Source organism: Acipenser ruthenus, chromosome 7 (assembly GCF_902713425.1).
Source record: "Acipenser ruthenus chromosome 7, fAciRut3.2 maternal haplotype, whole genome shotgun sequence".
Taxonomy (NCBI): domain Eukaryota; kingdom Metazoa; phylum Chordata; class Actinopteri; order Acipenseriformes; family Acipenseridae; genus Acipenser; species Acipenser ruthenus.
Genome location: NC_081195.1, coordinates 24,786,086 through 24,809,859, shown reverse-complemented (window position 1 = coordinate 24,809,859; position 23,774 = coordinate 24,786,086). Strand labels below are relative to the sequence as shown.

The window sequence follows — 23,774 nt, the reverse complement described above, 5'->3', positions numbered from 1 at the left end:
GTTTTAATGTGCAAAAGATACACATTGCAATTGTGCTGCACAGCTGGAGTCTGCATGCTATCAAGTTTCTTCTACTTAATCGGTTCCCGCGTGCATCTCAATGGTCAGTTGGGTGAATATACTGTATGCGGTAGCTATGAATCATAGAAATGCTGGGACAGCTAATTGTCGCTTGCTTGGGAATGATCAGAAACTGTGTCTGAGTCAATGTTGCAACTGATTACATTGTTTCCTTTTACAGCTATTGACCTGATCAACAATTTGCTTCAGGTGAAGATGAGAAAGCGCTACAGCGTAGACAAGTCCCTCAGCCACACATGGTTGCAGGTAAGGACGCACATTTCCGGTGCATTCAGCTTAACCTTATTTTCCCACTGGTGTTATGGTAAAAATCTCAACTTGTCTGCTTTTTGGAAACTTACAAATAAATGTAAAACAAATATTGCAAAGTTGTTGTGTGCAGTAAAGAGGGTCGGAGAGATATGTAGCAAAGTCCATAGATTCACTAGAAGGGTTAATCATAGATAATAAATCTGTTTGTAGTTTCTTTTGTAAATCTATGGCAAGTCTACTCTAGTGTTGTATATAGATTTGCACTAACTGCTGCCACCACCAGAGGGTGATATTTTGCTTCTAGTCGGTAGAATTGAGTTAACTGTCAGCGATAACTGAGTTAATGAAGCACAGTTCATAGCAAATCAATTCTCTTGCAGGTGGGTCAACACTTTACATACGGTACTTACTGTAGTGTTACTGTAAGTTGCAGTGTGGCACCAAATTGGATCAAGACCCTGTTTAGTTCTGTTAGATATACAACACACAAAATGTGTTTTAAATGAGGGCTGATCTTTTAAATGCTTGTCATTCATTTTCTGAGTCAGCCTTTACCTGGGACTGAACAGACTTCCTCATTCAATTTAAAACCTGTCACAATGTGACTTTTTCATCAACCTCAAACTTTTAAATAATCAAAATGACCTTTTAAAAAACAGTCCTGAACAAAACAGTCCTCGAAGAGGCCCGATGCCTGTTAAAACTGTTTTTACTTTCCCCATGGTGCCAATTCTTACACTGCGCATTTATCTAGATCTATGATGCCACACATACATGTTAGGAGCACAGTTAAGACATTTATTATTGTATTTGGAGGTTCACATCAACAATATGTATGCTATACAGTTTGCTATACATAGTCCTCAACCACAAACTAGACTTATGTTCCACATCGTGACACGTACGTGTGTGTGTGTGTGTGTGTGTGTGTGAAATAAGTTTTGCTTTGAAGGAAAAAATCGTGTGGTGAAGAGCACCTTCTAAAATCACAATGCGATTGGACGTGCCTTTCATTTCCTGCATTTCATCTAAAGAAATACCTAGCAAAGTTTCATCTGCAGGCAGCCCCTGCAAAGATTGCACATGTACACACACATAGAGCTATTAATATCTTGGAAAAGATTACCATAGCCTACTTCCACTTTGCTGTAGGTGCATGTCAAAGTGTGGGGTCCCTGAGTGACTCACTTAGTTAAATGCATGGGCGGATGGTGTGCAGGGTGAGTCCTGCAGTCAGAGGAGTGCAGATTCATGTCTTGGCTGTGCAAAGTCATTCACTGGTCTTCACTGGGGATTCCAGAGAGAGATAGAGAGAGCGATTCATTGTCTCTGGCGCTCCTGTGGGTTAGAAAACTATCCGGGCCTGTTTATCTTCATTGCACTACAGCGGATCTTACTGGTCAGTGACCTGGAGAGCTCAAGCAGACACCTGCAAGGCCTTTTATCCTCCAGCGGTAATATCTGCTTTCGAGTTCCTGGGTGTAAAGGCAATAGGGTTGTAGGATCGGAAGATTCCCAGTGATCTTCAGCGCCCTGAGTATGACACACACTCCAATGTATGCATACAGGAGCAATATAAATGTTCCCCGTGTCCTGTCTTTCTCCGCTAGGACTACCAGACATGGCTAGACTTAAGGGAGCTGGAGTGTAAGATGGGCGGGCGTTACATCACCCATGAGAGCGACGATAACCGCTGGCAGCAGTTTGCCCAGGACCACACTCTCCCCTACCCAGCGCACCTCGTCGTAGCCCAGCCAGCGTCCAGCGAGGACTCGGACGACAGTGACCTGCACGGCCTTACAGAGAGAGTCAGCATTCTCTAAACGCCACGCCTCCACAAAGGGACCCGGAGGGGGCTCCTGCTAACGGAACAAAAATCCCTTTCCCTGCTCTCTATCGCCCTCTGTAGACCTTGTTCTGCAAGAACTGCCCACACACTCCAGAAACTGTTTTGGGCTGTATCGTGGCTGCAGTCGTTATTTGACAATTGAGCAGTTGTTGCACAGGATATTTTGTAGATCTGCAGTCAAACTTCTTTGGTCTGGGAATCAGCTGTGCTGGCAACAGTGAGACTGCTGTTGATTTGTATTGTGACAATGTACAGTATTGCCTCTGCAGATTACCTTTAAGACAGAAAAAAAAATAATAATGATTGCACCGGACTACTGCACAACTGGTCTAAAGTTCATTATTAACGCATGCTTACACAGGCTGGTATGCAATTCAAATGGAAGCCTTAAAAAGCGCTGATCCCAGCAAAAACTTCTTTATTTCGTTTCTTAATGCCATTCACTACAGTAAAAGCCCTCTCAAGCTTTGCCTGTGAAATGACAGTCCACACGCTATTAAACCCGCAATACAACATGCCTGGTAAATCCTGGAATGAAAAACACTTTTCAAAATAGTCTGGCAGTCGGAGCTGGATCAAATTTATAGTAGTGCATTAGAAACCTGTTATTTATTATATTATATTATATATTATATTATATTGGGTTGCTAAGGCTATAGCTGTCTTATAATTGTAATATTATATTCTGACCTGTAATGTTTAGAGTTATGGTTTTCTCAGCAAATACCATAGCACACTGGGATGAAGGCAGGAGCAGAAATGTTGGTCGACTTGGCTTTAAGTTTACGCTCAGACCTGGTTAACATTTTCTGCAGACGGCATTTGGACAATGCAGAATAACTGGGTTTGGGGGCATTTGTTGCCTCTCTATACCCCACTCAGCAGACCCCCTGCTTAGATATATCTTGAGATCCATTGAACGTACTAGTATTTCCTTAGAGTGCTGTCCATTTTGACAGTGCATATTTTGTGAGCACCAACACGCTTGTTATAAAGGGACAGCAATCCATTATGTTTAGTGGTGATCCGTCTCCCCAGTTACCATTTATATACATTTTTTTAAGCATAATGCAGATATGAAAATGAAAGCACCTTAACCAGTACTTTTAAAGCAATATGTCTACATGGTAGTCATAACTTAATATGAGGTGGTCATATCCAGTTTGAGCTGTACTGTTGTTCACGGTCTGTCTTATATTGGATAATTATTGATAGATTTTAATTTGAAAACCCAAATATAGTCAATGTTATTTATTGGCAGTGCCCATTCTACGCCATATCTACACAAGACATTTTTAAGGAGCAAGCCTAAACATTATTCATTTACTAAATGCAGTATGACTGAGATTTGTTCTACAATCCCCCCCCCCCCACCACCACCACACACAGTTCTGCAATGTCTAAGACAGGTGCCACTTTCAACCACACCAAGCTTAGACTTAAAGGGATAACGTTGTTTCTAATATTTTAATAATATACCTGATTTAATATTGTAGCATTTCTCTATCAGTCTCTAATCTTGTTTTCATTGTTTACCAGGCTTACTAACTATTTAAGTTTAAAAAAAGGCTCCCCCCCATTCCCCAAAGTGAGGTTGGGAAACATTTGCACAGGCTACAGTTCACAGAGATTCACCTATGGGCTTCACTGTGCAACATACTTCCTCACTCCCTTCAGAAAAGCAGCCTCAGTATGTTTGCCACAGTTAGTAAACATGACAAATAATGGTCTATGCAGAAAGTATGATACAGAATGCACATAATAACACATTAAACAAGAAATCAAGTATTCTTCAAATATAGTTCAAGTAAAGTAGATTTAATTGTCTTTCTTTGTGTTCATTTTGGGAGAAGGGTATTCTTTTATAGAAAGATCCACAACAAACGAATTTAGCAAACCCCAATGTAAGGAAATGAAAATGCAGTTTTTTTTTTTAAATTCATTTACTTCATGTACACTGGGACAGTTCAGGTGTTTTAACTTGTGTTTTAGTGTAGTCCTGCTGTGAAAGCTATCTCGGGTAAAACATACCGGAATGCACTGGGAGGAGAGTTGAAAAACACATGTTTTAGCAAACGTATTTAGTGAAGGAAACTGTACGACAGGAAAGATTCAAGGAATTATGTTTTTGGCTACAGTTCAACCACTCAACTTTTAGGGAAAAAAAATTGAACGTACATTTTGGAGAAATGGTTCTGATGTTTTAAGAGCAGAAATAGTGACAATTACAATTCCACAGAAAACTTCACAGGGAATGAAAGCTTATACACTTCCAAATGTACATTTTGAACTGCAGTATCTAAGATGTTTGATGTCAGTGAACCAACTGTTGTGTCAAAGGAAAAAAAGACTTCTTGCAGTATGTTGCTATATATAAGTATTTGGATAAGTTGTGTAAAACCACAATATTGGGTAATTTAATTTGTTTAACATTTGCCCAATATATAATCTGTAACAATAAAACACTCAGTATTGATACATTTAGAAATCTGAAAAGAAACCATGACAAAAGTTTTGACAGTTTTTTTCAAGATTGAAACACTGAATTATTATTATTTTTTATTATTCTTGTGTCCACTGGGTGATGTGAAGGATCTTTCAATGGTCCCATTAGAAATGTGCATTTGTATAATATTTAACCTTGCAAAGGTGTAAATGGCGCAAGTTTTATATAAGGCCAGTTTCGGAAAGTAAAAAAAAAAAAGAAACATTTGCCATTGAATTATATGTTTCTTTTAGTATTTCTAAATGTGTCCAATATTGAAGAGGATTCAAATAAAAAAATAATATATATAATTTAACAAGGCCAATGTTTAAATAAGGGGTGCTCTATTGTTTTAATTGAACACTAGTTATCTCATTTAGACGCCCTGTTTAAGAGGCTCTGTGTGTTTGCCTTGGGGAAGGCGTGTAGGAGTTTATGGAGCGGAAGTGTCTGTGACACTGCTGAAGCAACTGAGAGATGAAGAGAAAATAACAAGCGAAACATCTTCCGTTCTGTTTGTGTCAGATAAACGGCTTAGCCGTCCCGACTGTTAGTTAGGGAGTCTGTGTATGGTTAGCACTCCAAAGAGAAGTTAGGTTTTTGTTTTTGTTACGTTATTGTGAAGCAATAAACAACATGTCTTTGTTGTGGGGAAACAAATATCCAGTCTCCATTATTACATCCTGCAACATACATACGTTCACTGTGTGACACTAATTTATATATATATATATATATATATATATATATATATATATATATATATATATATATATATGTTTGTGCTGTCAATTTATCACAGTTAACTTCTGCAATAAACGCCTTCATTTCTTTTGGAGTTTTTTTTTGGTATTAATCACATTTCTTTGTCTTGCCACTGCGTCAGTCATTCCCTGAGTCACCATTTTAATATACTCGTTATGAATAGGAAGTTTATTTTAAAAAAAAAAAAGAAAAAATTCCAACTTACCTACTGAATTCAGTTTCAGTATCACGCATGTAGGCTATATGTAATCTGTGAAACCCTGTTTACTACCTGCGTGCTAAACAGGGTTTCACTTCTTCAAAATACACTTCCTAGCAACAACACAACAACAAATAAAACCCGTCAGTTTTGACAGAGTACACTTTTAGAAATTCAAGCCCATGAATCAAGCTACGTTGATATATATATATATATATATATATATATATATATAATATATATATATATATATATAAATTTACAATTTGAAATGCATTAAGTTGAGTAATAAACTGACTCAGTTGTCATTTAGCAGTTGGTTTAAACAATTTAACAGAGAATGTTGGAGGTTTTCTATTTAATTCTGTGTAAATAAATATAAAACTGTAAAGAAGGGACAACAATATTAACTATTTATTAGTCTGTGTCTAATAAACACCTACAAATAAACAGACCCAAACAAATACGCTTTAAAACAGGATTTAAAAGATTCAGTTGTGCTAGCATTCCTGATATGAATCGGGAGCAAGTTCCAAAGACCAGGGGTATTTTAACTAAATGCCCCAGCTCCAACAGAGTTCAAAAGAATTTTAGGGACTGTCAGAAGATTTATCATTTTCCGATCTTAGGGAACAACCAGGGACATGTGGGGTCAGCAGAGCTTGAAGGTAAGAATGTCCGAGACCATGTAAGGCCTTGTAGGTAATAAGAAATTTAAAATGATAATAATAATAATAATAATAATAATAATAATAATAATAGCATCAGTACTAAAACAAATTTGAGATGGATGCAGTAATTGTATCAATTAAATATGCGATTAAAACCAAGGTGAACATTTTTAATCACAACATTAATCGCTTGATAATGTAAATTTAATACACACCATGGATATTGAAACTGAGGGAAACTCTTCATCATCATGTTGGGGCCATTGTATATCTAATTATTCATAACCTAAGTGCTTTGAATAAATGTTTTCGTACCTCTAATTGTAATAGCATAAAGAAAAGCCTCGGATTTTACACATTTAAAATACCATGGAGTTTCTAAAAATCCCCAAGCCTGACAGTCCATACAGATTAAGCTAAACTAGGGGATCATGAACTTCATTGTATCAATGTGTGACTACACGTGTTTGTACAGTATACCGTTGACCAGGGTCTGCTGCTGCTCCAGTCGGACTAATCCGGTAGGGGTCGAGGTTTTGCAGTGTGTTTGAGTTGCTTCTATAATGGCTGTGAAGGTTGAACAAAAAAAAAAAAAAAAATGAAAAAGTAAAACAGACATTCATTAAATGCTATATATTTTATATCGTTTTAAAGGCTGGATATATATTTCATGTTACATTTGTGTAAGTAAGTCCACAAGGGCAATATCTATAGAATCTAAAAGGGAATAATACCAAAATGAATACAAAAATAAAATGCTATTAATAAAAAAATGAGAAAAAAACCTTGTGCCTTTCAACTCATCTGCATAGCAACTGTAGTGGTCAGCGAATCAAATGGTTTGCGAAGCCATACTTGTATATCTGCTGCTGAATATATGGTAGTGTGCAAATTTATTAAAACGCCTCATGATTTGTCATTTGTATCCTTTACTGTATATACCCACCTACATGAAACTGTCTCGCTGTGTGAATTTTCAGTCAGTAATTTGTTACATAGAAACAATAGGCACTCGTGAGTGAAAATGTTAGACCACTTTGTGCTTTAATTAGGCATCTTAAACAACTTCTAAAAAGTCTCATGCATTTTATCTTGTGTGGCTACGTGTTCCCTTTCTCTTACTATTTTAAATTAATTGCACATGTGGCCATTTAAATTAAACAAACACTAATTTGCCTATTTTGACAATTTTTCCAAGATTTAGTTCCAGTGGTTTCATTTCCTACGCACTATGAATCAAAATGGAAGCAATGGGGTGTTCTAATACATTTGCACACTGCTGTACGTTTAGGGAATGCACACAAACTGGAAAGCTATCAAGGTCCTGTTTCTGATTACTTGCAGTCTCCAAAGGATAACCTGTGGAAGATTAAGTCGCCAAAGAAGAGGGGCTCCCGAGTGGCGCATCCAGTAAAGGCGCTCCTCGCAGGATGTGCCCTATAGCTTGGAGATCGCAGGTTCGAATCCAGGCTATGTCACAGCTGACCGTGACCGAGAGTTCCTAGGGGGCGGCGCACAATTGGCTGAGCGCTGCCCGGGTAGGGAGGGCTTAGGTCGGCAGGGGAATCCACGGCTCACCGCGCATCAGCGACCCCTGTGGCCGATAGGGCGCCTGTGGCTCTGCAGCGGAGCCGCCAGATCTGTGTTGTCCTCCGGCACTATAGGTCTGGTGGCGTTGCTGTGGATCTGCAGTGCGAAAAATGACGGCTTGGAAGGAGCATAATTGGCGACGACTAAATTTAAAAAAAAAAAAAAAAAAAAAAAAAAAAAAAGTCGCCAAAGAAGAATCGTTATTATAAAACTCAACAAGATTGTGGGATACTGTAGCTTGGAAATTTCATTCTGTCAAACCTAATTTTAATATGTGACTCTTTCTGAGTATTTCTTTAATAAACATTCTGTGTTTTGGTCACAGCTGTTCAAGCATTAGATGATGTTTCCTGTTATTTTGGAATCAACATGCATGGGAAATGACAAGGAATCTCCTATAATAGCTGTGAAGTCTCTAAATTAGGGTTACCAGACATCCTGGGAAAACTGGGATTGTCTGGGATTGTACTGGGTTGTGTTAGCACCATTCAAAAATAAAATAAACAATCTGATTGATTATTTGTTTAATAATTCTGCCTATATGGACAGCACATGTTTAAAAGGTAATAGCTGGCCTATTTTTTTCTAACCTTGCTTTTTGTACATTTTAACATGTTTTGATTAGATGACAATAGAAAAAAAAACTATTGGATGTTATGATCTGCAATAAATACACCTGATGTTTAATGTCATTCATTGTTGTTATTATATACTGTTATTTTAACAGCTTCATTGAATTAGAAAAAACGCCCCCAGTTTTTCACTGGTAATCTAGTAACCCTACGAGAAGCATTGTTTTTACTAAGCCAATGTTTAATTGTTTTCTAGTAAAGATGCATTATTGAGATAATGCTATAGATGTTTAAATACATTTATTTTCAATACAAAATTAATCTTAGATTTTGACTCTTATCCAAGTAGTCCAGGGCTCAAAGAAGAAAAGAGATGTATTTGAAGTTGGTTGCCCTCAAGAGGAATGCGATGTTACCTGATAGAAGGACTCCTGGAGTTCAAAATGAAGCAGGGTGTCAGTGGATGGGCTGTGCTAAGACCCTTCTGCCCTGTCTGTGTTATAAAACATGTCTTTCATTCTGTCCTGTTTTAGAAACTATAAAAGAGATTCAACAATTATTTTAAAATCTAAACTTATTTTAACAACATAAACTGACTGTCGAGTTATGTTTAGTGGTCTGTGTTGTCTGAAGTTAATGTCAGTCAGAATCTATAGTTTACCGTAGCATACATAACACACTATTTGTATTTATTAAAATATTTTCATTTTTTAAATTAAAACTTGTACCGTAACCCTATACTGCACAAGGTAGGTAAAAAAACAAAAAAACAAAAAACAACAAAAAAACACTTTTTATAATAATATTCGCAGAATACAAAATCACTTTAAAAAAGGTTATCAATCTTAATTTGCAAACTGTTGTAAGTTTAATGCAATGGACATGAGTTTAGAATTAATTTCTCATATCTGCTACGTTTGGTAATTCAGGGCAGAGGGCTGAACCTCTCTTTTTTTTTTTATATATAAACGTTGGCGTGCTAAAAATATAAAGTGTATTCGTCAAGGTCTTCGATCTGCTTGAGCAGTTCTTACTGGAGTTTTGTGTCGTCAAATACAGCAACAGTGACAGAAATTAAAAGGGTCTTGATTTGCCATGCGTAACTGAAAAGATTTGCAAATTAGTCATATTTTGAGTCATTGATTCATAATCATTGGACTTTTTTTTGACTGTTAAAATTCTCCAGAATGTGAGTAAGTTTCTCATAACCTGAAACAGTCCTGTGTTTGTGGTAGGGCTTACTTTCAATTACATTTACCACATGTTTCATGTTCTAATATATGTCTTTTATTGCTGTTTCTGTATAAATCATTTTAGCCTGCTAACTACACTGGTGTTAGCAATGGTGGATGGCACCACAATGCTCACATTATCGTCTGATGTTGTACATTATATACAATAATAACCCATTGTATAATAACAGTACCAGAGAGATGCCATTCTGGGACCAATGTGCAATATGATTTCTAAATCCATTGTATTGCCATTGCTGGTAATGCTGTGCATTACCAGCAATGGCAAACATTATGTAGTTATTGCATCAGACCATAAAAGGAAGCCAAACAACAACCTTCTGATTTTTGGACTCAGTAAACCATGTATTGCTTGTATATACTGGGAAGTGCTTGGCGTAGATCCTGGAGTTATGAGAAACTGTTCGACTGTTTACTGCACGTTTGAATTTCAGTAACTACAATGTGGTTCGGGTGTTGAAGTGATCAAAGTCAGATGCTTCTGTAGCTAGATTTAGAATAATTAACTACTGTTGTATGTCATTTATACTAATATGTGGTCCCACTGGCAAATACTAAGAATGCTCCCTCACCCCTGAGAAAGGGTGATCCCTTCAGTCCAGGGCACATTTAAGGCATGGAGACTGAACTGCTCCCTCCCTCACCCCCTAAGAGAAAGGGTGATCCCTTCAGTCCAGGGCAGGCTTAAGGCATGGAAACTGAACTGCTCCCTCCCTCACCCCCTAAGAGAAAGGGTGTTCTCTCCAGTCCAGGGCAGGCTTGAGGTGAGAGGTCAGATAGCTGAAGGACATTGCTGGGTGGAAATATATCCTACTCTATATGGGATACAATTCAAAGTAGAGATATATTAACTATAATGCAGCTACACTACTTATACTTTTGATACAGTATTTAATCCGTGTATTTGTAACAAAGATTTATGTATCAGGAAAATAACTGAATTATCTGTGATGTTATTGCATAGAGTTCCACACTCGCAATCACAGAATTGTGTGAAAAGTGCAAGCAGTAAACATGAGTAAAGAGAGGCAGCGGTCTGCAGTAACTACACGTAGCTATACTCTGACAAACCAGAACTAGATCTTGACTTTGTGCATAAATAACCACTAAGACGTCACCCAAGTCTGGTTCTAAGTAGTACGCTGCTTTTGTTTCTCTATAACTTGTAGAAATTGTAATTTTACAGGAAATACCAGTTGACAACCTGCTGCCTGCTCTCCTACGCATCACATCTATGGTATGTGATATACCACAGTTAGAAGATGAACAACTTTCAAAATCACATTTTAATCAAAATATAATCATATCCGTAAGACCAAATCCTGGACACAATCAGCATGCATTAACCTCCCTGGTTTATATCAGCTGAATTCTAGTTAAAATCAAGTTTTCTGTCTCATCATTGTACTTGTTTTTACTTTTTATTTTATAATGTTATCATTTTTAAATTAAAACGTTACTTTTTATATTCCATGTTCCTATTTGGTGTTTGCCAACACTGAGTGGTTCAGGGTACTGTATTGAGTTAAATCTGAATTGAGCTAGCTTTGAGTTTGTCTGGCACCAAACTACCAACTCTGTGCACTGCGAGTGAGAGAGAGTCTTAACTACAATGCAAGAGCCAGGCTCGTCTGCATTCTGGGTTTTCAACCTTTTAACCTCATCTCATCTCACCTACAGGGGACAGGACCGAATCAGTAACGGCAGCTTATCACACAACACTGCCAGACAGGGGGCAGATTTTGAAAACAATACCTTATTGGAGCAGCCCAGAACCATGCAATGTTAGTGGCCCCATAAAAACTGAAAGAAAAAAAATATAAAAAAAAACAGTAATTCAAATTTACTTTATCCTTTTAACTTAGATTTGGAACACATTCCAATTGTAATAAATATTAGTAAACAACAGTAAGACTTTGTTTATATATATATATATATATATATATATATAGCTTCTTGTAAGGAACTATAAATACTTGATAAACAAGAGGTAAACACTGAAACAGATTTCCTGGTTAAGTCATGTCAAGGTGTAGCTCTCTTCTGGTCAAATCCCATTTTAGATCAAGTTTTCATCAACTAACAACACACGTGTCTTAATATTTCCTGTTATTTCCAATGCTTGATAAATTAGGTTTATATGATCGCATCATGGAGCAGCAACTGACGTATTCTCATTTCCTTCTGTGGGTGTGTATGCGACTGATGACTGTGGTTGTAGAAGTCACAGCCAGCGGTGTCTGATGTTATGCAGGAATGAACAAAAGGAAGTGGTGCAAACTCACTTTTTTTTTATTAACAACAAAAATAAAAAATAATACACACTACTAAGAACTTTAACTATTAGCATCTAAAGGTGCAGCAGTGGAGTGGTTAGGGCTCTGGACTTTTGACCGGAGGGTCGTGGGTTCAATCCCAGGTGGGGGACACTGCTGCTGTACCCTTGAGCAAGGTACTTTACCTAGATTGCTCCAGTAAAAACCCAACTGTATAAATGGGTAATTGTATATAAAAATGATGTGATATCTTGTAACAATTGTAAGTCGCCCTGGATAAGGGTGTCTGTTAAGAAATAAAAATAATAAAGCAGACAACAATAAAAACTAAACACCAAACGTCGTTGCAAGGCTTCAAGCTATCCATTGGCCTTTCTCACCCCGACTGACCAGAAATGCCAGCATTTATACCTGAATAGGTATATACCTCACCCCTGACTAAGCCAAGTGAGCGGTTGCTTCTGTTAAAGTGTCAAATATTTATAATATATTCAATAAATCCTAATAAACAAATATTAAAAAAAAAAAACATACAAACACGCACGTTTATCAAATAAATAATACTTTAAGCAAGCACAAGATAAACAATTTGTAAAATACTTCCCCTTTATTTTTACCTTCTGGTGCAGTCCTGACTAAAGGAAGTCAGCACAGAGGTATGTATCAAAGGTCTCCTCATCCAAGATGGCTGTTTTCCACATTCTCACACAAAATGGAGGACAGCACTACCCTATGCAACTCGGGTAAGTTAAACCATTTTACAGAAGATATAGTATACACAGTAACAGGGAAAAAGGTTTGAAGGTTTCCATCCTAACAGCTAGATCCACGCAATGCACTAAAAATTTCTAGTGTGTTGGGCTCCCTCAAAAGTGGCAAAATGTATCCCTTCTTTTTTTTCTGTCTCTAGAGACCTCTCTGCTGCAGGACAGTGAATTACACACAACAGATAAGTAACACGTTTTTCCCTTTTGTGGTCAAGTTATATATTTGTTTTAAAAGTTACAGTATTTAACTAAAGCACAATTAAAAGACAAGCCCATTGCTGGTTTTACAATTGGAAGGACCTCCATCACAGTAGTCTTTATAAAACAGGAGGGTGTAACACAGGGTTACTATGGGGCAGACTTGGGTAACACTTTACATTAAGTGTCTCTAATTCCAATGTATTTACATAATACAGCTATGGCCAAAAGCTTGCATGCCCCTAGAATTTGAGACATAATTTAAAAACTACATGACCATAATTTAGATCTTTTATTTAACATCATGTAATCCAAAGAAACTACAAATGGATTATGCAAGTGTCTACCAGAAGCCATAATAGTAGTACATTATTTCATGTTAGATTTTGAAATGTCACATTTTTAAAATTTTGGTCAGTTTTTCTTTAAGTATGTGGAGAAACTACAAAGCAGTATGTAATTCAATATGTGAACGCAACATTATTCAGCAGGTTTCATTCGACTTTAAGAAGCAAAATTAGTTAATTCTATAGAGTGATGCAAAACGTTTGACCATGGCTGTAGTTACTTTGTATATACTGTACATCTGTGCATGCACATAATTTCAGCGTTTTTATGCATAGTTACAATGTATTTAATATGGAAGGCCTTTTAAAAAGTAGGTCCTTTTGCTCTAAATGATCTTAAGTCTTGTTAGTCTGGGTTTTTGAATAAGGAGATATGGTGATGACAGTAATGTTTGACAGCAATACACTTGTGTCTTATTTTTCAGCCATGGCTTTTACTATAAGTTATATAACAGTGGAAATGACTGCTTTACTTCCTTCTATAGATATGATATGCCCACTCAGTATAGGGTCTGTAGATCCTGAGATAACCCTGTCTGCATTTCAATGAAACTGATGCAAACTTGCACTTTCAAAATGATAATTAAGGTACTTTTTTTTGTTAAACTGTCAAAACTTACTACACTGTGCTGGAATATATTATTATTTGTTTATTTAGCAGATGCCTTTATCCAAGGCAACTTACAGAGACTAGGGAGTGTGAACTATGCATCAGCTGCAGAGTCACCTACAATTACGTTTCAAAGACGGAGCACAAAGACGGAGCACAAGGAGGTTACGTGACTTGCTCAGGGTCACACAATGAGTCAGTGGCTGAGGTGGGATTTGAACCGAGGACCTCCTGGTTACAAGCCCTTTTCTTTAACCACTGGACCACACAGTCTTTATCTTCGTTATTACATCAATGATCTCTGATCCTATTTTTTTTTTAGAATTCTACTGTTGACAGGCATTAAAATACACATCACATCCTCTGTCGACAAAATTGCCTTTCAAAGGTAAAATGACAAGAACTAGTGTCAAAGACACTGAATGCATTTCAAATAACAACGTTCCTGATCACTAAAATATAATAATCAAACATGCACTGTATTATGTAACTGTCATTCAGGTTGGTGATATATTTAGATATATCCCAAGTGCTCTTTTTGTTTTTGTTTTGTGTGAAATGCTTAAACTAAACCATTGGGAGATATCTATAGATTAAATACTATTTTTGCATTTCTTTTATTTAAGTGTGTAAAGGATGTTTTTGTTATCTATCTTTCGAACAGGTTGCTCCTTTTTTATTGAGTAAATTCGGTTCAGTCTGATATATCTTACTATCATTTTGGCATTGTGCCTTCATTACCTTTGCTGTGTTATTTCCTGTATGCTGTTCATTGCAAGCTATACAACACCACTACCTATTTTAATGGCAAAAACACTTGCTGTTTGCATCACTATACATTACCAGACAGAAAAGTTAAAAAAATTAAATAAATACTCCTAACTCAAGAAGACAGTGGTCAAGCAATAAGAAATGTAAAGTAGTCCTGATATATTTGGAGGCTTGGTGGTCCAGTGGTTAAAGAAAGGGGCTTGTTACCAGAGATTCTAGGTTCAGTCCCAGCTCAGCCACTGACTCACTGTGCGTGATCCTGAGCAAGTCACTTAACCTCCTTGTGCTCCGTACTTCGGATGAGAAGTAAAACCGAGGTCCTGTTGTAAGTGACTCTGCAGCAGCAGTTGTGATGCAGAGTCCACTCCCTAGTCTCGCTTTATCGCTTTGGATAAAAAGGGTCCGCTAAATGACTAAATAATAATATATTTAGCCCACTGAGTGGCATTGCCTGTTCCTACTATTATGATACCACTGGTGTGTCAAAATGTGTTCCCACTGTGGCACTATTACACTAATGGAAGCCTCTTACAATTGTGCATCACAGTACAAAACCATTTCAAGGCCTTAAGTCAGGGAGGAGGTTTGCGTCCTGGCTGTGTAAAGTCGTCAATCTTCGCATGGGAGTCGAATCGACACCACCATGGTTGAGAGGCAATATCTTTAGGGACTGTTTCTCCTCACCATGCTACAGCAGTCCCTACTGGCCAGGTGCTTGGTGAACTTAAAGTGAACATCTGCTAGCCTTTGTCTTCCAGAGGCCAGTAGCTTGCCAACATCCGCTCTTCTGGGTGTAAAGCGGAAATTGGCTTGGTCATGGGATGATTGACCTTTTAATTCTCCAGAGATGTTGTGGAAGTATAATTAGACATTCTAAACTGGGGAGAAAATCAGGGTAAAATAAATGTTGTTGAATATTATTTGGTAAAGGCAGTTAAGTATGTTTTGTCCTTGGTGCAACTGTTTCTGTGCAGTTTTTATTTATTTATTTTGTTGCAGTACATCTAACTGGCAGATGGATCTCGGTATAATTGTACCAGGTCAGCAGCATTCCTGAAATAGCAGCGTTTATTTTGTAGATGTCCTGTTTTTGGTAATTACTGAAATGAGACAGGCTAAATCTATTTGATCTGGTTTCCTTCCATGTTTGACAGTATCTTTTCCACAGGAACTGCTGTTGATGTAAATAGCTTCTAATGTCATTGTATTTGCTTTTTTCATATTCAAGATGGGAGTGATTCTGAGGGGTTATGTTTTCCAATATTGAGTTTATTGGGTTCTATATATCAGTCTTTACTTGTGTAAGATTTAGGAATTAAGGTAAACATGGAATTAACTACTTTGTTACACTATAAAGATGACACCAGACCATATTTCAACATATGATTAACAATGTTTAATATTTATTAGTTCCAAATACCTACATTGCATTCTACATTGAATGTTATTGTTTAGATACAATACGTGCCACTAGTATTAACAGATAAGCAATTGATCAGATTACCTGAATCCCTGGAGAGAGCACTCAGACTGATTCACCGATGATCCTGGAGGTATTTGAGGATTCTCTGTGTGTGTCTTTGTATGCCTCTATGCCAGGTATTTATCGGTGACAATATTGTTTTTGTTATCTTATTAATTATCAATAGAAATTAGCCATTCAGCTGTTATTCCATTCAAATGCAACCAACCCCTAACTACTCTCCTTTGCAAGGTTCCATGGTAAATTGTTTTACAATATTTTCCTTTCCCATACATTTCAGCACATGCTTTATCTCTCCAATCATGTTAACCCTAAGTTAGCAGCTCTACGTATGCCAGACACCTCCAGCAAACTGAATATGTCCAGTGTGGCTTTCCTGTACAGGTGAACAGATAGGAGTCCCTGGTCAAGTGTCAGACAAACTGGCTTCTTGATAGCAGATAAAGGGAGGCTGAGTCACTACAGCAGGACTTCTCGAACCCTGTTCCTGGGGACCCCCTGTATCTTCTGGTTTTCATTTCAACTGAGCTCTCAATTAACTAGACCCTTAATTAAACAAATCATTTGCTTAATTAGATCTCAGTTGGACTGAAAACCAGCAGCCGCAGGGGGTCCCCAGGACCGAGTTTGAGAAGCCCTGGTCTAAACCAAGGGTATCCAGTCCAGTCCTGGAGGGCCATTTCACTCCAGGTTTAAGAAGGGGGTCTAGAAGGGGTTTAATTTGTTCAATTAAACAATTTAGACCAGGAGTGGAAGGGTTAACTGTCGCCACCCCTGTTCTAAACTTAGAGAACATCTAACCCTTTATCTGAAGCAGTGAGCTCACAGATTGCCTTTTAGTGTCTGAGGGGAAAAAACTTACAAAAAAAAAAAAAAAAAATGGACTTTCTTTGCTGTATTAGGGGTTTTCTGTGTTATTCATTGGAAAGGTTCTCGGTTCAATATTACAGTGTCTCACCCACGCATGCCACACCACACATAGAGATACATATATAACAACAGGCGGGGCGGTAGATACTATCTATACCACTGTCAACAAGAGCAGCCAGGGCGGCACTAACACAACAGTATTGCTGCAAAGTGTTTACATTCCTCAGTAACGAATCGATAATCCCAAAGTAGAGATTGTACATTTGCTGAACAGTTTTAGCTGCTTTTATTCGTTTATACATACCTTACTGTGACTTACCAAAACATTTAAGAAAATATATCATTTATTATCTTTGTAAGGTGGTTGTTAACAGGTGATGTGTTTAAAAAATGCCCCTTTTTAGGGAAATTCGGAAGGGGAGGGGTTAAATCTGACCAATAATAAAAGCTGTAAAAATAATCCCACTAAAAGCTCACAATTGTGTGATAACAGTGTTTTAAACTGTAGCCTTGTAGCCGTGTTTTAAACTGTTCCACCTTATAATAAATGCTAGAGTACTGGCAGCATTATTGGCAAAATGAGAGCCAAGAACACATCGCCATATTCAATATTATTACGTGTCACCCTTAAAGGTGGGAGCATTGTACTACTGTAGCTTCACAAAATAGTAACACCTGTACAAATATTTATTGGTGCTATGCCAACCAAACTAAAGCCCTTCAGAGGAAGGACAAGCTTGTTAGAGCTGGTACTGTAACACAGAAAACAGCAAAGAAAAAGCAATGAAATGCAGCAGAATGAGCACACGGTTTAAACATGTTGAGGAGTTATCGCTGCTTCCTGAGGTTCACTTATTAGTTTATATAAAGATACACAGAGATACGTTATCAGAGGTGCACTTCCTCTGTAGACAGAAAATGTTTTTACAGATAATGACCCCACCCCCCATTGCGTGTGTGTTTTTTTTTTATTTTTACATGACTCCACCCATCCACGTTCTTTACAGTGATACAAATAGATTTCACTTGCTACCACTATTTACTAAACTGTGCTCCTTAACATAAGTCCGGTCAGACCTCCAATGAACTTTAAACAAGATCAATCGGCGCCAATGGTTTTGAGGTAAAGAGACGCAAAGAATTCGATCATTATTATTTATTTGTGCTTTCTTTTTATGCTGTACAGTATTAGCCTGTACTTTTGTGACACAATCCTGCTTTTTTTATATACAGCAATTAAGAAGTTGTGCATTTTCGTGGGAATGCTGTATTGAGCATAACTTGGTAAGTAGTATACATGTACCAGTACTATGTTCTGTTTAAAGCTTGTATTTTTTATCTATCTATCTATCTATCTATCTATTTATCTATCTATCTATCTATCTATATATCTGTCTGTCTGTCTGTCTGTCTGTCTATCTATCTATATCTTTCTATGTATCTATCTATATATATATACACAGAAAGATATACAAATATATAAGGATCTCTCTCTCTCTCTCTCTCTCTCTCTATATATATATATATATATATATATATATATATATCTATCTATATATATATATATATATATATATATATATATATGCTCAAAAGAGCCTACTTTCCAACATTTCAGTATCTATAACATACCTTTGTCATGGGAAAGTGTGTAATGCAACTTTCAAAGGAGTTTCTTTTGCAAAAAGTATGTGAGTGTATCATCATTCATTTTGTGGTGTATGGAGACTTTACTGTCTGTCCTATCATTTTGATTTTTCATAAATCTGCATATGCTGTAATCTTAATCGCGTGGTAAATGCAGAGGTCTGTCTGCGTCTCTGACTGGCCACTTCAAGGACACACTGACATTTATGATTTAGTGACAGGATAAACCTGGTTTATGCGATGTGATAAATACCTCAAAATGATTCGACACCCGTGATGTTTTGAGGACCTGTTTTTTTTTTTTTTTTTTTTTGGTTTAGTTCTCCTTTAATACAATAAATGCATTCACATGTTTTCACCTAAATTATGTTGCCACATAAATACACAAAAAGCCCAGCCCTGTCCATTTTTGGCTTGGAAGCCTAATAATAATAATCCTAACAATTTCAATAGGGTTCCAACAACTTTGTTGCTTGGCCCCCTAATAATAATATTACAATTAATTTGCAGGGGTTTTCTTTGAAACAACTAAATTGGCTTTTAAATGGTAAGACTTACTTTTTCATTTCAAAGCAGAAGCAGCTCCTCTTTATTAATGTCACACAGAATGATTGTAATATTGTGTCCAGCATAAAATACTTTATTTTTCATTATAGCTTTAATAAAGATTAGTCACTTATTAACATGTTACGATCTCGTTTTTACGTTCTGCTTGTTAATCAAAAATGAGGGCTCGGACAATTTAAAAGCCAATTTAGTTGTTTCACAGAGAAAAAAAAAAAGTAAATTAAATCAATTTTACTATTAACATGCTTCTCAGTTGTGATTTGAGATACACAAATGGCTTAGCGGGTATCAGTTGAATTCTTAAAGCAGAGTAGAAAAGTCAGGTTAAAGCACCGAAAATCAGAAGCCCTAATTGTCTCAATCCAAAAATTCTAGGTGATGCTAAGCTTTTGGTTACAGCTGTAGTCCTTGTTGGTAGAGTATAAATATATGTAAAAACAAAAGTGCCTCCAGCTAGTTGTCAAAATCAAATGACGTTTCAATGCTTTTTTTCCAAAACTGGCCAACCTCGGTAATTTGTTCCTTGCGTCAAAAGTTATTGGGGGTTTGTGGGATTGAGTTTTATTCTAAAGAAAAACTGCATTTAAAACAAAGTAGACCGAGCAATGGAAGATGAAATTGAAAAATCTGACCAGAGAACCACGCTCAGCCGCTCGGGTGAGCAGTGAAAACACCCTGTTTTGTTGCCAGGGGCAACTGTAGTCTGAACCGTCGTGCAGTGGAAACGGGGCCTAGTTCTTGGAATAAAGTGTGAATTTCCACAAAGGTACCTTTTGACAATGATTACTGGATACAACTTGTTGAGACTCAATTTATAGTAATAGACTAGATTGTTTTTGTGCCCCCCCCCCCCCCCCCCCCCATACAGTGCTGAAGTGGGTTAACGTTTATTTCCATGGTTCAGTTTCAATACAAAAAAAATAAAAAATTCCATGTGTCTGTGGTTTCTTGGTATAGCATTGAATGTAGATTGGAAGTGATTTTTTTATAAACAGATGTAGTTTTGGTACTGACGTGGTTTTGTTCTGTTGTGGTATTTTGTTGTTTGCCATTGTTAGGCTTGAGGGAGTTTTTGTATTTTTTTGGCAGTTAAACTGAAACTATATAACTATTACATAATCTGGAAATGAAACGCTGGGATTCTACAATAATAAAACAGTCAAAGTAAAATAGTCTCATTAACAAATACATTCAATTAATTATCACATCTTAATCGATTAACTGCATAATGTCTACAAGCTGTCTCAATTCCACTTTCACGCAACACAAATGAGCCTTTAACTTTTTTTTTTTTTCACTCCAGCTTCTATCTGTAAAACATCACAAACCTTCATGTAGGACTTCTCAACAGTCAGGCAGAATGAACACCACCATCCCAAACTGCGGGATCAATTTCAAACGAGGCAGCGATCCTCTGATGGCCATCTACATTGTAGTCTTTGTCATCAGCCTGATAGTCAACTTGATCACCCTGGGACCTATCATCCAGCAGGTACGTCGCCATAATGTCATTGGGATCTACCTGCTGAACCTGTCCATCTCAGATCTCCTGTATACCTTGACCATGCCTCTCTGGATCCACTACTATCACAATGACCATGTATGGACACTGGGGAGGCCTGCCTGTTTGATTGCAGGCTTCCTCTTCTATTCCAACATGTACGTCAGCATTGGTCTGCTCTGCTGCATCTCTGTAGACCGCTGCTTGGCTGTCAGATATCCTCTTCATGCGAAAGTCTTTCGGAAGTGCAGGTACGCTTGCATTTTAAGTGCTGTAGTCGTCCTGGCTGTGATGGGGACTCACGCTGTAGCTGCGTTGCTTGATGATGATTTCGAATTCCAGGAAGGATGCTACGAGAGCTACCCCCTCACGGTCCACGTGGCCCGCGTGAACTTCATCCGGGTGGCTTTTGGTTTTTTCATACCTCTGCTTCTCCTCACGTTCTGCTACTTCAAGATGTTCCAGGGTGTGCAGAAAAGCATCAGTGTGGAGGACCGGGGGAAACGCAAAGTGAAGCTGCTCTCCATCGCAGTCATCATCATCTTCGCTTTCTGCTTCACTCCGTACCACGTCATCCTGTTACTGAGGACTGTTGTGTTCTACCAGGATCAGGCCAACTCCTGTCCCTTCGAGATTCAGGTCTACCAATACTTCACAGTGTCTCTGGCCATGTCCATCCTCAACAGTGTGGTGGACCCTATACTCTATGTACTGGTCAGCAACGGCGTGAAGGAGGACATGAAAAATATGGCCAGGTTTCCTTTCAGAAGGAAACGACAAGAGAGCAGAACCTTCTCCACTGTAAACACCATACTGTCACGCAACTGACCTTACAACAGGGCTGCAGAGAAACAGTCGCATTTAGGTTCTGTATATTTGTGCCAGTTTAGCAATCATGATGCTCCACCGTTCTCTTCCTCTTCCTGAAGAGTTTTTCTGCTCTGCCTAAATGTGAAAAGTGATCTCCGATATAAGGAAGTGCAATCTGGCCATATTTTTCATGTCCTCCATCTCTCTGTCACTGATCAACACTTATTACAGTAGAACCAGAGAGTTATGAATACCTTGGGAATGGAGAGTCTTAAGTCTGAAATGTCCATAAGTGAGTTTTCAATGGTTTTTCAATGTGTACACCTAGTGCCTCGAGCTGGTGAATAATACAAGGATACAGCACACTAATGCAATGCTCATATTAGTAAGGTTCTAAAGACATTAAAGAGTTAGTATAAATGGAAAAAGACTACATTTTAAAATTGTAAGTAGCAAAAACACAGATTTCAAATGCCCAGGAAAACCTGGGTTAACATAGTGCGTGTATTACATTTTTTTTCAAACAAAATGCATTCATGCAGCTTGCTTAGTCATTCAGCCTCTATTGGATTGAATAAAAAGAGGGGGTCAGTTTAAAACTAAAATGCTCCTAGTAAAAATGTTGTTTGTATAGTAATCTTGTCTTCTTTATCACCAGCACGCCGCTTATGAAAGCACATATCTGATTGCATTGCACACATGGCTGAATGATTTGCATAATTCTAGCTGAAAGTGACAGGCCAGCTCTTAAGTCCGTGTTCATAACTCTGGGGTTCTCCTGTACTTACCTGTAGGTCATTATTTGGTTACTTGTTAAGAGTTTCCCAAGCTGCTAAAGCAGTGAATGTATTTATTAACCTATTTTGTTATCTAAATAACCTATTTACTTATTCATGGATAATTTATGATGGGTGTAGAAGCTGGGTATTCTGCTCCAACCTGGGTCCTCAATAGTACCTCATATTAACTGTGGTCAAGAAAACTATCATCCTTCTGCATAGCAAAAGAGTGATCATGTATTGTGCAAGGTCCATTATAATGGTTATCAATGGACTGTCAACCTTGGATGTCATCACCATTCATGGATAACCAATGATGCTAAATATCTCACGAACAGAACAAATGTAGCTACCCTAAAGAAATGACCTTTCCTCTCCTATCTGCCATTTTGCAGGGTGTCTAACCACCCTGCGTCTCCTCCGATGTTCTCTAACTGAAGGGTAAAGGCAAGAAGAGAATTAGATTCAGTCCTATTTCTCAATCGTCAGTGCACAGCTATGAACACAACCTCCTTGATCTACTGTGGCAAAGTGCACCAAAGCAAGCCTTTTTCAAAGGGCAATTTTTGTTTGATGCACTACTGCTACAGATTCTGTAAAAGAGTTTTAAAAAGCACTTTCAGAGAAGCCTCGCTCTTTTGAAAAGTGTGTTGCAGTGTTTGCGGCTGCCAGTTCGCTCTGAGTCTCCATCCTGTTATACTGTACACAACCCGCTTCTCTGGTTGGAGAGAGATAGAAAGAAGTATGCAGTGGTCTGGTAAGAGAGGGTCAATTTTGAAATGGAATACTGCCTTGGACAGAGTTAACATGGGACAGAGATAACTGAAGATAACACTGTCAGTAGTGTTAAAAGTCATTGCGTTGATGTCTTGTAACTGCAAGGTGTTTTCATGGAGGAATACGAATTCATAAATGTTCATAACTCCTTCACTTGGTCCTCCAAGTTACCTGCCAAAGGTTATGCATGTACGGATGTACAATAATTTTCTAATAAAAATGATTTAACTGTTGATTCCTTTATTTTTACTAATACAGCTGAGCATTCTTATAATGGCCATTCAAGGTTCTTGATTATTATTATTTATTTCTTAACAGACACCCTTATCCAGGGCGACTTACAATTGTTACCAGATATCACATTATTTTTAAATACAATTACATTTTTTTTTTACACATTTATTTTTTTTTACATACAAATACCCATCTATACAGTTAGGTTTTTATTGGAGCAATCTAAGTGAAGTACCTTGCTCAGCAGCAGCGTGCCCCCACTTGGGATTGAACCCACGACCCTCCGGTCAAGAGTCCAGTGCCCTAACCACTACTCCACACTGCTGCCCTTGATGCACTGTTCCTGCATACAGGTAGTTGTCAGTAGTGCTCAGTTTTACATTGTCTATTTAAAGAAACTCATACAATTAGTCAAGACCT

The 23,774-nt window shown here is 37.7% G+C and overlaps 2 protein-coding genes across 2 annotated transcripts in view; both read left to right on the top strand.

Moving 5' to 3' along the window:
* The window catches only part of LOC117415899 (serine/threonine-protein kinase D2-like), a 38,763-nt gene extending 33,873 nt beyond the window's left edge, over nucleotides 1–4,890 (top strand). The window contains exons 17-18 of the mRNA XM_034026816.3: nucleotides 242–327; nucleotides 1,944–4,890. Of these exons, the coding sequence (XP_033882707.1) occupies nucleotides 242–327; nucleotides 1,944–2,156 (299 nt within the window). The 3' untranslated portion in view covers nucleotides 2,157–4,890. The remainder of the gene's footprint in view (nucleotides 1–241; nucleotides 328–1,943) is intronic.
* A 13,060-nt stretch (nucleotides 4,891–17,950) lies between these two features.
* On the top strand, nucleotides 17,951–23,343 carry LOC117415206 (G-protein coupled receptor 4-like). Its single transcript, XM_034025242.3, has 3 exons — nucleotides 17,951–18,162; nucleotides 18,273–18,323; nucleotides 20,557–23,343. Exon 3 carries the CDS (start codon nucleotides 20,614–20,616, stop codon nucleotides 21,580–21,582), a length of 969 nt encoding a protein of 322 aa, XP_033881133.1. The 5' UTR covers nucleotides 17,951–18,162; nucleotides 18,273–18,323; nucleotides 20,557–20,613; the 3' UTR covers nucleotides 21,583–23,343.
* Nucleotides 23,344–23,774: the final 431 nt, after the last annotated feature.

Bases quoted from the DNA above. Each gene is read 5' to 3' on its own strand.
- LOC117415206 (XM_034025242.3), top strand. From the start codon at position 20,614: ATGAACACCACCATCCCAAACTGCGGGATCAATTTCAAACGAGGCAGC.